At 38.6% G+C, this 18,208-nt stretch overlaps 1 protein-coding gene and 2 long non-coding RNA genes across 4 annotated transcripts in view; 2 read left to right on the top strand and 1 right to left on the bottom strand.

Moving 5' to 3' along the window:
- Positions 1–101: 101 nt before the first annotated feature.
- On the bottom strand, positions 102–14,235 carry C4H6orf62 (chromosome 4 C6orf62 homolog). 2 transcript variants are annotated; one of them, XM_072603974.1, is made up of 5 exons: positions 14,127–14,235; positions 10,853–11,029; positions 6,983–7,105; positions 4,675–4,809; positions 102–1,454 (listed from the first exon to the last, which is right to left on the bottom strand). In XM_072603974.1, the coding sequence occupies exons 1-5, from the start codon at positions 14,166–14,168 to the stop codon at positions 1,329–1,331; spliced, it is 603 nt and encodes a 200-aa protein (XP_072460075.1). In that variant the 5' UTR covers positions 14,169–14,235; the 3' UTR covers positions 102–1,328. The 2 variants fall into 2 exon arrangements, with proteins under 2 accessions (XP_072460075.1, XP_072460074.1); XM_072603973.1 differs by having other exon boundaries at positions 12,827–14,173.
- A 1,385-nt stretch (positions 14,236–15,620) lies between these two features.
- On the top strand, positions 15,621–16,820 carry LOC140500913 (uncharacterized). Its single transcript, XR_011965972.1, has 2 exons — positions 15,621–15,709; positions 16,173–16,820. It is a non-coding gene; the product is annotated as an uncharacterized lncRNA (long non-coding RNA).
- Positions 16,821–16,993: 173 nt separating this feature from the next.
- The window catches only part of LOC140500914 (uncharacterized), a 50,320-nt gene continuing 49,105 nt past the window's right edge, over positions 16,994–18,208 (top strand). The window contains exon 1 of the long non-coding RNA XR_011965973.1: positions 16,994–17,152. This is a non-coding gene — a long non-coding RNA (uncharacterized lncRNA). The remainder of the gene's footprint in view (positions 17,153–18,208) is intronic.

Raw genomic sequence — 18,208 nt, forward strand, 5'->3', positions numbered from 1 at the left:
AGCTCCTCATGGCCTCAACGGGAGCTCTGTTATGCCAGCCTGCCTCTCAAACCATTTGCCATTGTGCCAACCATTGTGTTTCACATGAATACCAAGTCAAGTAGCTTTCACCTATTTTATTTAGATCTCTTTTTCCAATTCCAAATAAAAGCTAAATATAAATTTGAAACAGGTAAGCACTAGTTTTTACCCCAAGGGAGTAGGCTTATACAAATTTACTCCAATAAAGTACTTAACCCTTAAGCAAAGCCTTCTTCATTAAAAAAAAGAAAAACAAAACAAAAAAACCCTATACAGTAGTCTTCCTTAGGTTCATTGCACAATCTTAACAAAATGTTCTGTCAGAACCAACTTTGACACTCCAAAAACACTATTTTACAATTTAAGATCACAACTGTTTTATAATTTCTAAGCAAAAAAAAAAAAAAAAACAAACAGAAAAAACCAAAAAACCACCTTACTGGGTTTTTATGACATTTTAGAAACCAGTATTTCCTGCACAATTTACTAGCTTTTTAAAAAGTGTCATCTCTTCAAGAAAACAAAAATTCTATCATGTATGGTTTTTTGCAGCTATAAATATATTTTGACTTAGTTTTAAACAGCTGCTTTAAGCTACTTCAGACTCCAGGTCTGCTTTAATGTGTATAATTGTATCCACTCAGCAGAATACTCTTTTTACACAGCAACTTGGGGAAAGAGATCTGAAAAAGACATTTAAGTGCTAGGAAATAAACATGACCCAGCAAAAATAAGAGGCAAAAATGCCTACAATGAATGAGATTCTTTTTTCATGTGAGATTTCTTTCCCCACTACTATTGTAGCAACCATTTCTGTTCATTAGAATGAATTGGACAGTGGTCTAGAACTGATTACAGCAAGCTAAGGCTGCTTTTTAAAAAAATGTATATACCTGTTACATTCACTTCTCACCCTCTGAATACTGATGACAAAATGTTGGAGAGGCATAACCAGCACAAATGGGAAGACCATCACAAATGAATTTCACCTTGTGCTTTCAGATACATTTAAGCATTTCAGTGTACAACAGTCCTTTCATTTCACATTTTAGTAAGATGCTGATGCAATGCAGAAATATGCAAAGCATCATCTTTCACAAGGTCCATGCAGAAGACATCTTTTTTTTTTAAGTTCCAAGATACAAATGATAAAAGAAAGATCCAGGATGAAGAAGTTTCACAATGTATAGTGTTCTGTGCATGAGTCCATTTTCTTCTAAACTCTGAAAGAATAAAATGGTAAGAAAACAAGAAAAAAAAAATCGCTGCTGCATTCTGTGATCTTCCCCATTTTGCTGGCCAGTACTCTATTCTGGCATATAAGGGCGGAGGTGATCCTCAACGGTGCCAACCGCCCAGTGGGTGAGCTGTTCCTGTGGCAGGTACAGGCAGATGCTGCATAACTTGTAGATTGTAGCTTTGTTTTTTGGAGTCTGGAAAAGAAAGGAATGGTTTTTCATTACTGAGGGTTTTTTTTTTTAAATGGAGTTAAACTCCTTGTGGTATAAAAACAACATGTAAATACCATTTGTTAAATAATGTAGTGCTGATCTTGACACTGAAGAAGTTCATATACAATCTAGTTCTAAGGACAGAACCCATAAATAACACTTTTGACTTCCAATCTCATCATTCCACACAAACTACTCTCACTAAAGTTATTAATGATCATCCAATTACTTTTTCTTAATCCTCATCCTTCTTGACCTCCATTTGGTACTATTTGGTATATCATCCTCCTCCTGGATTTCTTTGATATTGGTCTGTCCTAGTTGTATTTATCTGACTGCTCCTTTTCACCCTGCTTTGATGGATCTTCCTCCACTTCTCAGATACTTCATACTCCCTAACTAAAAATTCTGTTGGCCTTTTTTCACCCTATAGTTTCTCATACCTCCACACAAATGGGTTCCCCAATCTATACATCAGCTCTAGTCTCTTAAATGTCAGCCTTTTGGACATCCCAAACTTCAGGTCCTACTCAGCGTGTCCAAAACAAAACTAATTCCTTTTCCCTCAAAACCCTCCTCTTTAAAACTCCCCTCTCTTACTGATATGAAGGCATCATCCTCCTCATAGTTATCTAGGCTCTCAACTTCAGTGCTATCCCAACTCACTCACACTACACATATCCTTGATCCACTGTCATTTCTATCTTCACAACCTTTTTCATATATACCCTCTTCTCTCTTATCTTTCTCACCTGGACTACTACAATACCCTTCTAACTGGTCTCCCTGCCTCAAGTATCTCCCCACTCCAATCCATCTTTTTTTTTTTAATTTAAATAAAATTATTTTCAAATCTTCATTTACTTCATTCCATTTTGTAATCTCCTGGCTCCCCTTAAAGAAAGCAGGAAAGACTAATCCCAGGGTACAAACCTGCATAGTCAAGCAAAACAAATTTACATTGGTCATGTTAAAAAAAAAAAGTTAAGTTTCTATCTTTATTCTGAGTCCATCACTTCTTTATCAGGAGATATGTAACATGTTTCATTTTGTTTTAATTCAGTTGTTTTCTGTTTTCAATAATCACTTCTATAAGCCTTAAATTTTCTCCTCCTCCCTTTCTTCCCAAGATGGCATGTAACCTTATATGGATTCGACACATATAACATCTTTCATTTTGAGTCTTCTAGATTGTTATTAGTCTTTATGTTGATCAGAATTCTTAAGTTTTTCAAAGCTGTTCCTACCATTCTGCTTCTCTTAGACTTTACTCCCCTCCATGAACTCTACTATAGCAACACTGGCCCATTTACTGTCCACCTCACAAAATTGTGCCTTTGTACTAATTATCCCATATATATGGAATGTTCTTTCTCCTCACTTCCATGACTTAGCTTTCTTCAAGATTCAGTTCAAATTCTACCTTCTCTGCAGGAGGCCTTTTCAAGTCTCCCCTTAAGTCCCTTCTCCTTCTAGATTACTTCACATCTGCCTGGTAGATACCTATTTACATGCTGTGTCGTTCCATCCCCACCCCTACCCCCAACCCCATTAGAATGTGAGCTCCTTGACAGCAGAGGTAATATTTCTGTCTTTTTGCATCCCTCATGTTTAGCCTAATTCCTGGCACATAGTAAGCACTTAATAAAGACTGGTTTAATCAGTAATAACTATAAAACAAAGAAAAAAATTAGAAACAGTCATGTTATTAAAAATGAGAACTAAAGGACTTTCAATCATGAAATAGCTACTGGAGATTAATTCTAAAATCTAGTACTAATAGTAGACAGGGAGATGCATTAGCCAACATGAAAGGGAGAAAAGGCTCTAAATGCCTTTAATTTGGCATAAAATGAGAAATGAAGTAGTTTAAGTAGACAAAAAAATTAGTGCATCTTACCAAACACTAGGACTGAAAAGTTTCCACTCTAAATTGCCAAAATTTTAATTTGTTAACAAAATGTTACTTTCAGGGCCAGCTTTCTGAATCAGCTATTATTTAAGCCACACGACTTGAGATTCTAAATCATCCTTTTGCCTCAAATCAAACAAACATTTATTAAGCACCTAATATGTGCCAAGTACTATGCTTCAAAACTGCTGGTGCTTTAAAGTCAAAGAAAAATCTCACAGTGAAATGTAAAACTTTTGTCTTTATTAAAATGTAAATATCTTGGAAAAGGATAATACGTTAGCCATTTTTACACCTTAATGTGAATGAATTTTAGATTCTTCCTTTAAAGATTTTGAAGGGGAAAGGGAAAGGAGAAGACATAATTAGACATCTATAAGGGGAAGAATACATCAAATGGGAAAGCAGAAGTACTGGGAAGGTAACAAGTTAATGTTAAGATGTACTTAATAATGACTAAGAATCCATTCCAATTCAAAGGGCTATAAACTAGCCTACCTCTTACTATAGAATTTTATGCCATATGCCATGAAAATCAGAAAATTGTGATAATCTGAATAACTACGAAAAAGCCAAGCATTAGGCAAGGAAACAGGAACCATCTTTTTTTATTCATTATTTTACTTCTAAAACTTTTAATTCATATATGTCCAATATATGTTAAAAATAGTTAAGGCTTTCTTTCTAGGGACAGAACAAACAATAATTAAGAGCCAATGGTGTGCCTGTGCCAAGTGTTTTACAAGTATCCTATTTGATCCCCACAATAACCAGATGAAGGAGGTGCTTTGGTCCCCTTTTACAGTTGAAGAAACTGAAGCAGAGATTAAGTGACTTGGCCAAGGTCACAGAATACAAAGTAAAGTTGTATTTGAACTAATCCATTCCTGACTCCAAGGCTGTTTGTCATCAGGATGGTAACTTTAAAGAGCCAATACTATGTAAAGTTATAGGCAAATGGAAGTATTAAGGTTAAAAGTGTTAAATCTGATCTGGAAAACCTGCCTTAAAAAATATGGAGGGTAAAAAAGCTTGTGTTTTATCTTTAAGGACCCTTTAAGTTTCAAGTAAATATGCAATGTATCCACAACATTATTTCTTATTTCACCTTTTAGAAAGGGGCAAATTTTAGAAGATTATCACAATACTGTGAAGGACCTCACATTATTAGGGAACTTGGATTTTAAATATACATCTGTTAATTCCTTGTAAATCATTAATTCAAAGACAAAGCTCACATCTCCATTTAGTTCTGAGAACCTTCAAACAAAATCTTACAAAATTATTTACCTGCAAGTGCTGTCTGTCAATGAAGAGAAACACTGACTGGTTAGGATTGTTGACAACAATTCCAGTCTTGTCCTTTCGGCTCAGTACATGCAGAAACTGTTTTTCGTAGTCACCGTGATAAAATTCAAACTTGGCCTAAGATGAGAAAGACATTATAATAATCATACATTATATCCATAATCATACATTATAATCCATTTTAATGGGAAAGATATAAATCAGGTGCCTAAAAAACCCAAAGGGGTTAAAAAAAAATCTGATAATTCAAACCAAAAGACTTACTAAAAAGGTATTATAACAGAAAGAACCCTTTATTTGGGTCAGAGGTCCTGGGCTAAAATTCTGGCACTACTACTTAACAGAATTTTAGTCAGAAGAATTTTAATACAAATGCCATTAGCTGTACTCATTGCTTAAAGTGAAGGCCAGATGAAATACAGGGAGGCAGAACCTACTACTACACCACCCAAAGCATTCCATTCTTGAATAGTTCTAATCATCTGGAAATCTGCCCTTATATCCAAACTGTATGGCTTTCCAAAAGCTTGTGTTGCCTGAAAATTAAATTCATATTTCAACCATGTCATTCATAATCGTTTTAAATTATATAAAAACCAAGCAAGGATATACCCTTAAGAGTGCTTCAGTAAATACATTACCTCAAGCTGACACTGAGCTATTCAATTATTACAGATTCTACTTTGGATCTAGTCATTCAACCAATCCCAAATCCACCCAAATACATTATCTTCTAGCCCACACCTGTTCCTAGCCACGGAGTTAACATGAAAAATTGTCAAATGTTTTCCTGACAGCTAGGTAACAGACTGAAATTAGATACTTAAAGCTTAAATTCATGCTTAAAACATTTGTATACCAAGTTAAAGGAAAGTAGGAATTTGGGGTATGGAGAATCTATGCCGTTTAAAAACTGAGTTGACACTACCTACCCTTTTTGTTCCCTTCTTAAGGTTGGGTTTTAGATTCAAACTCAAGAATGTGGGCTCCAATTCTGGCTATGCTACTGGGCAAAGCATTTCCAAACTATGGACTTTACTTTCTTAAATCAAATGAGAGGGCAGAAATAGATCTCTAATGTACTTTTCAAGTTCTAACACCAAACCCACAACCTGATGCCTTTTACAATCTATGCTGCCATTATGCTGCTATAGGTGCAGTGCTGCAGTATATATGTATATGCACAGACAGAAAAAAGCAGTTTCTTCAAGTTAAAAAAAACAAAATACCTCATTTTCCATGTTCAATCTCAAATTAAAAATATTAAATCTTATATCCATTTCTCTTAAGTACTGGAGTTAAAAAATATATAATAAAGAAAACTTGCCTTGGTCTATTGAACTAATTCTGTAATTAAAGGCTATAGCAATTAACATAATGGGACACTAATTTTTCAAATGCTGTTTTATCTCAATGAGAAGTTTCAAATTTTAACATCTTAGTCAAAGATTTTGAAACTTTGAGACTACTTTTCTTTCTGTAATCTACAATACTAATAAAGCAACAATATTTAAATTCCTTTCACCACTACATTGAAATACATACTTTAAAATCACCTTACTAAATTTAAAATTATTTAAATCTGTCATCATAAATCATGTCATGTGGAACTCTCAAACTGACAATTTAGTTCTTAGTTTTTCCATATTTATCTAAGCTGCTGAAGCTGATTCATCCCTTCAAAGTGTTAAATTTTATGAGTAGCTCATAAAATTCAATCTTAGTCAAGTGGTCTTGGATATTTATTGGATATCCTTGCTTTATCACCATCCAGCATCTTAAACATCAGTGACAACTTCAATGTAGCTGTCTTATACTGTGAACTTTTTCTGAGAATTACATTTCATTTGTAATTATTCTTTCCATTAACAAGCACCTGAATTTTCTGAACCCCCTTTTTTGGTACAACATTCTCATGTTTAGATAAGCTATTTCTCCCTCTAAGAAGGGCCTACAAATAGATCAATCCCTTCAGAAATGAATAGGTACGATGACAACTATAGTAACGTATACGTCAGGAATCAGTCACTGACCTCTGACTAGAGAGAGCTATTCTTTTTCCTTCAAGGAAACAAGCTGTCCCCTATTCTTCATCTAGGAAAACCTATGAACAAATCAGATACTACTTCCTAACTCTTTTAAAATTTAAGTATTGTACTTCCTTTCTAAGTGTTATTATTCTAGCCTACAAACTGTTCTTAACTGACACACAACCCAAAAAAGATTTCATTGTTTAATCAAGGCACTTGTATTTTTACTATGTTTCAAAGAATTTTAGAATGAAATATACCTGAACAGGCCTGAAGGGCTCATCAGATCCTTTCCACCTAGAAAATAGGAGACAGACAATCTTCTCAATATCATTCCGAGGCCAAAGAATGAAATCCATCTCCTGAGTACAGCCAATTACATCCTATATAAAAGATGGAAAGCATTAAGTTGTTAAGGGTTCAGCTACAGAATTCTAAGAAAATGAATAGTTTTATAAATTTTAAAAGTTAGTAAGGCTACATATATTGTCATCATTATTTGTCCTTATACTTAACAGTTCACATATTAATGCCAGCTATGTTTTACCACAAAAATCTATAAGGCAAGTCAGGTAGCTTAATGTCTGAAAACCATACCTGAACAGAGTAGTAGTCCATCTCTACTGAAGACTTTGAGTGTCAAGGTAAGCAACGCTTTCCCTAAATCACATCTATAGCAATTTTCTCCAAGTTAGACTGTCAGTGTTATCATTTTTACTTCATTTACAAATTAATATAGCAAACATATATTTTACGTTTAGTAACATGTTGGGCTGTTTGGTGGCACAAAGTGCCAGGCCTGGAGTCAGGACGACCTGAATTCAAATCTGGCCTCAGACACTAGCTATGAGACCCTGGACAAGTCACTCAACCCTGTTTGCCTCAGTTTCCTCATCTGGAAAATAAGCTGGAGAAGGAAAAGGAAAAGATAAAGCATTCCAGTATCCTTACCAAGAAAAACCCCAAACAGGGTCATGGAAATGTCAGAATGGACTGACTAAACAACAAAAATAAATATATATTAAGTACCACTTACAGAACATTTTAAGAAGCAATGGGAGAAAAATATAAAGTAGAAAATTTATACACAAAACTACAAATTTTAGTGTAGTATTAATCACATCCCAGTTCAAGGTTCCAGAAGAACATAATTATCAGTGGTTTCCAATATGAAGCATACCTGTAGATTTAGTCAACTAGCATTTATTAAGAGTCTACTATGTGCCAGGCACAGTGCTACTGCGTAACTGAGCTCTCATTTCGGAATTTTCTCTGCGCAGCCTTATCCTTTTTCCACTCCTCATCAGAGAAGAGTATATATTATTTACAAAAGCCTAGCCTCACAGTGCTAGTACACATTTCAAAGCTACAAACCATCACTAGACAAATATTAGTGTTAAAGAACAGAGTCTTTGTTTCTAGAAGTTGGGAGTCAGGGGAAAGTCACTATCTTAAATTAAATACATTGTGTCTTAATGTTGTCACAAAGAGTCAGACATAACTGAAAGGTCTAAACAACTTAAATATGGATCTAAATTAAAAAACTACTTTTGACCTTTTTCTTATTAAAAAAAAAATAGGCAATTAGTGCAGGAGAACCACAAAGAGATGGGTTCAGATCCTATCTCAGACACTCACTGGTTATGTGTCTCTGGATAAGTCACCGAGTAGTTAAGTTTCAGAGAAGATCCCAACTTGCACTGGTAGAGGAAGTTCTCCCTGCTTTATCTTTCTTCCTCATTACCCCTTCCCTAATTCAGCCTCGTTTCCTGTTTCTTCCTCTTCAATTCCTGGCCAAGTTTATTATCTATCTGAAATCTGTTCAAAACACATATTAGCTACTTGGACTTTTCATCCAATTGCACATCAGGTTTTACTAAATGTTCTCTGAAAAATTAAACTTGCAATTTATCCAAAGGACAAGAGAAAGTCATATAATAAGCTGCTGCATACTACCATACAATTACAGGGAAGAGATAGAAAAATGTACAACCAGAAAAGGAGATGGGGAGGCCTTGCAGTAAAACCAAGGAATAAACGAACAAACCAAGTATCTGATTGACTGACACACATTCAATGTCCAGAGAAAGATTGTCCAAGAGTTAATTTTTTTTAAAGCAAAGAACTAGAATAAAAAAGGTGGTGCGTTACACTGCCTCTTAGACAATTAGGGTATGGCAAACAAACACATGGAATGTAATAGAATATTGTCTCTCTCTGCAAGAGTGATGATTTTGGAGCAGCTCAAGTAGTACGAACTGTAAGAGTGAACAGAACCAGAACAATTTACACCAAGGACAATAATATTGTAAAGAAGACAATTTTGAAAGGACTCATTATTACAATTACTTACCTTGTCTCCAGGATTCATGAGAGACTTATATTGTTTTAAACATGGCTAGTGTGTGGATTCGCTTTGCTTGGCTATGCTTATTATTACAAGGGTGGTTCTTTCTTAATTTGGAAGTGGGGAGAGTTGGCAATATTAATACCAAAAAAAAAAAAAAAAAGGGTAGGGACCATTGAAACTTTTTTTTTAAGAATGCAAAGAAAAAGGAAGTACAAACAAAACAGCTTAGAAAGTAACCAAATTATATGCTTTTTTAAAAAAAGCATGCATTATGAAATGACAACTAACAATTCCATATAGGATCTCTTTGTGTTCTGTTAGGTGTATGGAAATGCTATTTTTGATGTTTAAATTCAAAATAAAAATCCAAATATAAAAAGAATTGATTTAAATTTTTTTTAAAGGTGAGCAGTTGAGAAAGGGTCCCAGTACACCAAGTAGCTCTTCTATAGGCCATTTTATAGGCAAGTACAGAACAAGAGTTACAATGAGAAAACATTTATCAACTACAGTTAGTATTATTCTATCTGAGGGAATATCAAAAGACTTATTTCATACCCAGCCACAATCTTAGTGGGAATAGACACTGTTCCCCCCAATCCAGATATACCATCAATACTTTATAAGTTTTTACATGTGCTGAAAAGTTAAAAAGTCTGAAAAGCTGTGAGTCCCTACACCATAAATTTCTTGCCCATCTAAGCAGGCAAGCTCTTTACCAAAAGGTTAATTATGTGAGGCCATCCATTATAAAACTCTTTTTGAGTATAAAGTTCTTATACATTTGGGGACACGGGGTAGTTTCCAGACCAGACTTGATCTACCAGTGTTTCCAAGATGGAAATTCTTCACGGTGAAGATCAGCAACTTCCAGTTTCAAAGCTGCCCTGGGGCACTTAATAGGTTAAGTGGGTCAAGCACCTCAAAGCAAATATACAGTCAGAGGCAGTACTAGAAACCAAGTTTACTCTTAAGACCTTGCCCTCTCTTTATCCACTCACTACCATAAGGTAGCCTTTCTATTTATTATAGGAACATAATCTTAAATGGGTTTTCAATTTAGATCCTAAAGTCTTGTGAACATGACTATTTGGCATTTAAATTTTTGTTAATGGTGAGGACTTCAAAACCACTAAGTGTACAATGCATTTACAAAAGAAGGCTGCACAGGTAAGATTCATAAACTTATAGGGCAAAAAAGGCATCCTGGATTTTTGTAAACTACTGCAGTCTTTGCACTTATACAGTATTTTAGTTATTTGATAAATGCAATGTAATTCATTTCCCAAAAGTAATACCTGCACAAATATGAAACTGGTTCACTCTTATCTAAATACAAAATGTACAGGGAAAATTAAAAGCAGTAGGTACCTGAAATTTAGTGTGCTTTTGGCCATCTACATGCATAGGATGGCAACTGCAGGCACTGGAGGGAAAAAAAACACCTCTCCCAGTTTAGGAAAGCTAGCTAAGAACTAGCAGACAATAATGCCGAAGGCAAATTAATAAAAATTAAAACTCACTTGCTTTTAATTGACTATGACTGACAAAATTTACCAGTTTACAGACTTGCAAACTGGCCCAATTCTCACTGGCCCAACGAGAATTGTGAAATAACCTGAATTTCAAGTTACACTAAATACTCAGTTGATACAAGGCCAATCTGTCAGTTAGCTCTTTCAAAGTAGCTTCTCCATTTACAAGTTTTTTATTTAAATCAAGTTATCTCTAAAACTCTACCTACTATCAAGAAAAGCACAAGGAAAAATAAGGCTCTCACCCTTCGCATGGACTGGTAGCGGGGAGCATGGAGCTGTACTACATCCTTCTGCAAAAGTTCTATGGAACTTTCCAAGGAATAGCTGGAATCTCGCACACCTTTCAGAATATTTTCTTCATAATTGTTTGTCATGACTGGTATCACTTCAGACACTTCAAAAAGTGCTGATTTTTTCTTCTAAAATAAACATACATACATAAAATAATACAAATAAACATTTGTATTAGCTTAAGTTTTCAGCTACACACAATCTGCTAACTGCCAATTATCATTTTAATGTGAAGCACAATCATTCTAAACCAACAACATTCTTGATTGTATTAGCAAAACAACAAAATTCAAGAAAATTTTTAAGAAAAATCATTAACAATTTTTATTTTTACAGTTAAATTTAAACCCTAACAATTCTCTTCCTTCACTAAAATAGTTTCACACTACCAGCAAGGCAGCAGTTTGCCTCCTTCAAAGTAAACAAAACTTAACCTTATCTTAAAATCCCAAATTCAAATCCCATCTATAAAAAGAAAAATAAGACTATCAAGGAATAAGAATATAACTTTTACTATTTAGCAAACAGCAGTTTTGCTTTAAACATAAAACTATCAACATTTTTAGAAAGCAAGTATCAATGAAAACTCAACTTCTGAAGTGTAGCACATTTAAGAACTACAATATTATTCCAAGATAGAAGATTCAAGGTCCCCAAGCAAGCAATTTTACCATGGTAGTCATAGCAATTGCCTAGACATTTCAGAGACAGGGTAAACCCAGATGAGATTTCCATAGGGGTCATAGCTAATCTATTACTGGAAGAGTATGTATGAGCCACCTTCAAGGCAAAAAACACAAATTTAAAGTCTAGTAATTTCGTTTCTAAGTTATTGTATTCAGTGTCAATGTCATTTCTAATTTGTCACACCATAGCAACTTTTGTCGAAATTATCCAAGGGAGAGGTGCAGATATCACTTCTGTATTTAACTACTGGAGGTTGTCAGTTGTCAGTACCTAGGTTGGATTAATTTTGAGGCTAGCATTCCAAACAGGTTTCTAAAATTCACCTCTTTGGCACCTAATGCACAGCATTTAATCTTTCTGGATCAAGAACCTTTTTTTTTGTTTTTTTTGGTTAAGGAGTTAGGGGTGAGAAGCCAAATTTTAGTTTACCAATAAGATCACATCTACAGACAAATCCAAGAGTGCACTGTCACACGAGATTAAACAAATGTTTTAAAAATGCCTACTACGTGCACAGAACTGTTACTTAGTGACAAAGATTTCTTGATAAAATCTTTTTAAAATTCAACAGTGGCTGTTCACTTAAGATGCAACTTTGTTCAATTTAAGCAAAGATTCTTAAAACAATAATGATGTATTTTAACTTCAGAATATTCACTATTCCAAAACTTTGTACTGCCCAACCCTATTAGTTGGCTATAAAAAAAGTTTGCCTTCCTCTTTAAAACTATTTTCTGAGTAAAATTTCCAGTTGTGGTATTATTCGTTTCTATGGAGCAATGGCTATCTATGGATACTTTTTTTCTTCTACTATGCTGAAGGGGATCAGTCACATGGCACCCTCTCACAAAACAGGTGCTATAGGTGCCCATTTAAATAATCCTAATACCTTTAATTCAAACATTATTTTTAAACCTGGTATTCAATAATTTACATGTGACTATATATAAATTTACAAGCAATGGTTTTCAATAATGCTACAAGTCCTTTAGCACAAAATTGATTACAAGTAAATAAATTTCTTTCTCCTTCCCCCAAATCAAACTACATGTGTATTAGGGTACTTAATGTTCATAGGCCATACCTACCTTTGACCTAAGAAACACATAGAGGGACAATGTCAATTTTAAGCAGTTTTCTGCCATTAGTATGCATAACTATTACAGTTAACTTGCTACCCTTTAATAAAGTCACCCAAGTGTTCATGGAACAAAAAGTTTTTAAGAGTTTTAAGTTACCTTCTCCTTGAATACAAAGGCAATATACATCTTGAAGTCAAACTGGTCAGCTAGAGATTCTTTTTTCTTTCTAAGCTGAGCACGAAGTCTGTTCAGAGCTTGTTTCTTCCGGGAGTTTGGGTCCCCCATTTTGTAAAATACAGGTGGTACTAAAGCCTTTGGAAATTGTCACTAAACTATGGGCACTTTTTCTTAAGACTCAAGTACAACAGAAACAAGTCGTTTTATTCCTGCTAATATGACTGAATAGCTAAAACAGCTGTAACCCAAAAAATGCACCCCAGGCAATTATGAGGAGACTATCATATTAGAGGGCTAACAAAAAAATTGCCATCCAATCGTGTCTTGGACAATAAGATTTTGGAATGGATAGGAATGGGGAAGGAGAAGGGTAGAAAGAGAGGAAAGAGTTTGAATCAAAAATTTTGAACACACATTTATGGCAGACAACTTAATTGCCAAAATAAAGGGGAGGGGGGTAACTAAAATTAGAAGCCTTTCATCAAGATTTAGGTGTACAATAAAACACAGCTAACACCAGCCCAATCCTTTAAATCCATCTGGTGGGGTAGTTTGGTTTTTGGCCCGTTTAAAAAAGGAAAAGGATCGGAAGGATAAAGGGGAAACTGATCCCCAAATTTTTTTCCAAGGGTAAGTGAATGAAACTGAAATATCCAATTGAGTTTTACCCAGCCAGACCCATGGCTGTGGTAGCTAATTATGGTTAGTATTTCAGATTTCACTATTGCTATGTATCGCCAGTGCTTGTTACTGATTACACTTGGTGGAGAGCAAAGAGGGAAGTGCGAAATCGGTAGAAAAGGAAGAGAGGTACAGGATTTCCCTGCAATAAACTACAGTGTACACCGGGGGCGGGCAGCTGTTACCCAAAGGAGCCAACAGAAAAAAGAGCGGAGTCATTACCAACTTCCCCATCACCCACATTTTCACCCTCAGGCGGCTGCAGCTGCTGCCAAGGAGGATCATGGTGGCAGGAGGAGAGGGGATAGAGAAATACCGTTTATTCCTCCCGCTCAGTGGTGAGATCTGATTCAAGTCCGGGATCCAGATTTCCCCCAGCCCAGTGAAGAGTGCGCTACATTCCCCCAGGGTTCCTTCCTGAACTTGACCCTCTCTTTCTCTCTCTGCTGCCCAGCCCTGGCTCACTCGGGGAGGTGAGGAGTTCGATTTAGCTGTGGGCGAGCATGGCAAGGCAGGTTGGCTCTCCCGTCCCGGGCAATGGCCAGGGCCACCACCTGCCCTCTACCCCGCCCCCACCCCCTTTTCCTCAGCGACTCACTCGCACCACGGGAAGTTTAGGGTCACTCGGGGTTTCGTTCATCTCATCGTGGAAGCGATTCCAGCCCCCCAACCCCCGGTAGGGGTGGATGGAAAAAAAAAGTTAACAATTGAGAAAATAAAAGTTGTTAGAAACAAAATTTTAACAAAAAGGGCCCTCTCCCACCCCCCCTTTTAAAAAAATCCCGCTTTTCGCTTAGTTTTCCCTCATGTTGGGCAGATCATGTTCCCAAGTATTGGTTTAGGGTTCGGGGATGGCTAGGAAAGGATTTTCTTTGATTGCTTTTGTTCTTTTAGGCAAACAAAAACAGACAAGGGGAGGGCTGGGGCAGGCTTGGGCGGTTGGCTGGGTTGGGATCCCCTTCCCTCTGGGTCCCCGCGGAGACCGGGACTCACTGACCGACTCTCTCTCTCCTCTCTCGGGTGGGGTGGGCTCGGGCTTTCTTAGCCGCAGCCTGCGGGCGGAGCGGTGGCGGCGGCGGCGGAAGAGGCGGCGGCGGCGGGGGCGCTGCTAGCAGCACGGGCAGGAGCCATGTCAAGAGAAAACCACCAGCCAACTGAGCCCCTCCATCCCTGCTGCAGTGCGCACTGTGACCGGGCCGCCCGCGCTGCTGCCGCCGCTCAGCCCCCACCTGGGACCCATAGTCTAGCTCGGCACCCCGGGCGGCAGCTGAGGAGGAGGCGGTGGCTGCGACTGGGGAGGAGGCAGGGAGAGAAAAGGAGGAAGACGAGAGGGAAGAGGAGGAGAAGGAGAGAGGGGGGTGGGAATGGCGCTGGCGGTGGGGGAGGGGAGGGGAGGGGACCCTGCACTGAGGTCCGTCAGCCGAGTGAGCCCCAAGAATTAAGTTATTCCTGTCCGAGCATCGGCTCTCGCTTCTCTCTTCCCCCCAACGAGCGGGCTCCGGACTCTCAGGAAAAGAAGAACGAGGCTGAAGAGGATGGGGGAGGAAAAAAAAAGGCTGAAGCAGCAGCGGATGGTAGGCGTCGACGGTGGTACAGCCTCGGATTTTTTTTCCCACCCCCACCGGTGGTTGCGGAAGCGGCGGCGGCGTCAAGCGCCTCCCGGACCGGGGCAGTAACGCGTTTGAGGGAAAGAGCAAGAACAAACAACTTAAAATGGCAGCGACGGTCGCTGCGTCACCCGCCCCTCCGCGGTGCCGCCCCGAGGCCGCCGCGGCTGCGCATCTCGCCGGCGTGTACCACTCGCTCCAAAGAAAAGGGGGAGGAAGACAAGAATGAGGGGAGATGTTCGGGATAAGAGCATTATAAGGACAAAATTAAAATAGAGACAGTATGAATAATTTACTATAATGAAGATATCTTGTAAATTAAGTTTCTATCATGAGGTAAAGGCTTTGGAAATGAAGAAATTAATAATAGAAATCACCCCCTTCAATTATGGTTTCTCCGATGGGCGTGAAGGGTCTCCCCGCCACTCCCTCCGCTCCCCCTCGGAGGGGTCGCGTGCAGCTTCCAACTTCCTCCCTCCCCCAGTGACGTCAGAAACCCCAGTTTCTCCCCACCCCCACCCCCCACGAAGCACCCGGATGGACCTAGAGGACGACTGGAGGAGGGGGAATGAAAGTAATCCAAATTAGGCTTGGCTGTTGGGCTGGGAAGTTGCGCTCGGCGGTGGGCTAGAGGAGAGTCCCTTGAGGATGTCTCGGTTCCAAACTGCTAATCATTCCCCCCTGCCCCACTGTGGGGATGTGCATCGGGAGTGAGGGGATGGGAGGAAGTTTATTGTGGCCCGATTCGAGTTCAGTCCCATCACTCGTCTTCCGGGGAAAGCGCTCCAGCCCAAACTGCCCACTGATCTTCCTTCCCTTCGCCTGGTGGGGCTGAGCCCTGCGGGCAGAGCGCTGCGTCTGGAGCCGGGACCAGGCTGCGGGAGTGGCTGGCTTGGGGCAAGTCCCTCTCAGTCCCTTCCTCTGTAAAACTGGAGGGGTCGGACTGGCAGGCCCGGAGCGGGAGGAGGGGAGGGATCCCCTCGGTGCCTCCCAGGCGGACCCTGGGGTGACCTTTCTTCTTCGCTCTTCTGCCCCAGGCTCAAGTTATGCGTTGTGCTTGAAACTGGCTCAAAAAACTCACTTTGCTAGCCAAATTGTGGCGACTTCTTAAAGGGGGAAGTGTTATCTGATCGGATCTCGGTGTAAACCGCCTGGGTTTCCTCTTTTCTAATCGTTTGGAGGAAGATCCGCACCTGACTGCACGGTAGCCAGGAGGGGGAAATGTCGTTTTGGGGGACTTTAGCCCACCGTGATTCCGAGAAGCGCCCTGGTGTCTACGTAAAGGCACCAAACTACCAAACGTTAACATGACCCTTCTGCAGCCCCTGCAATAAATCAAAACGTTCGTCTTTTACAGGTATAGCTGTCTTGACTTTAATCCATCCTATCCGAGCCTTGCTAAGGATTTTATGACCCCACCCCCCGCAATGGACATACTTTTGTTCTTTTTTTATAGACTTACTATATTCTAATTTGTAATAGTTATTGAAGCACATATATCTTATCAACTTTACTAGCTCTTAAACTCTTCCAGAGCAGGGACCTGTGTCATTATTTTTGTATCTTTCCCTGCATCTAGCAATTTTATTGAGTTTAACAAACTTGAGTCAGCCTTGATAAAGTGGGAAATATGCTGGATTTGGAATCGAAACAACCTTAATTTGAATAAAAGCTCAGCCACCTAATCACCTGTGTGATCTTGGGCAAAACCACTTTTCCCCCCTTCTGCTCCTGAGCTTGCTCATCTGTGAGGGGTCTGGACTAAATGACCTTTAAGGTCCTTAACCAAGTCTATATCTTATGATTTTTTTTTCCACCCATGATCTTTTGATCCTATGACCTACCTACTGGGGAAAAGTATTGTTCGAGCCTTCAGTGATACAAAGATGAAAAACAACAGAGTCCTTATTCTCAGGGATTTACGATTGGAGGAAGACAGAAGAATCAAATTTGCCTCGGAAGTTTTTGGTGACCAGAAACAGGCTAAGTGGGCAAAGGAGAAGGCTTGGGGTAAAAGGTGGGTTCCGTTTTGTCTACAGTGATTTTCAAATGTAGATGAGACTTTGAAGTGATATCTGGTGGTATTGAAGATGCAATATTGAAGTTCTCTGATAGATTTAATAATAATAATAACAATAGCTAGCAGGTATGTAGCACTTTATTAATGTTATCTCATTTGATCTGGGAATCCTCCGCATAGAAATAATTGAAGCCTTCAATGAAAATTGATGAGGGAGAAAATGTAGAGAGAGAGAAAGGCAAGGACAGAGTATTAGAGGTAGATCAGCGAAAACCAAGTACACAGAAGAAACAAGAAAAAGTGGACACAGAAGCCAAGGCGGATAGGGGTGGGGAGAGTTGTCAAGGACAAGAGGGGAAACTGAGTATAGAAATAGATGGAACAACCAGTCCTGGAGTCAGGAGGACCTGCATTCAAGATCTGCCCTCAGACACACAATAGCTATATGACCCTGGGCAAGTCACTTAATCCAGATTGCCTCCAAAAAACAAAAACAAAAGGACAAGATGATCAGTAGTATCAAATCTTGTAGCAACCTGTCAAGGAGAAAAATTTGAGAAAAATTTTGAAGTAACTAATTTGAGGTAATATAATGTAATGGCTAGAGAGTCAGCCACAAACTTGAGATCTGCTTCTGATATATACACATGTTGGCTGAGTAGCCCCTAAATCACTTAATCTCTCAGGATCCTAGACAGAGCACTTATATGTTGTCCCTTCATTGGTATAGCTTACTTTTTTGGTATTCCCAATACCAGTGAAGTCACATGTTCAATCTAAAAATAATTTATTGGTTACCTTGCGTAAAGCAGCTTCATTAAAGAGGTGGGGACAGGAGCCAGACTACAGGAAATTAAGAAATAAATGGGTAGTGAGAAAATAAGGGAAGCTGGTAGAGGCTACTTTCCAAGAGATACAATACCATAATTTGAGGAGGTAGCATTATCAAGGGAGAAAAATGTTTAGAATGGAGAGGCTTGCAAATGTCTATAAGCAGAGAAGAAGGAACTACTTACTAGAGAGTGGTGAGAGTAAAATTAGATAATGGAATTA

The sequence above is a fragment of the Notamacropus eugenii genome, chromosome 4 (assembly GCF_028372415.1).
Source record: "Notamacropus eugenii isolate mMacEug1 chromosome 4, mMacEug1.pri_v2, whole genome shotgun sequence".
Classification (NCBI taxonomy): Eukaryota; Metazoa; Chordata; class Mammalia; order Diprotodontia; family Macropodidae; genus Notamacropus; species Notamacropus eugenii.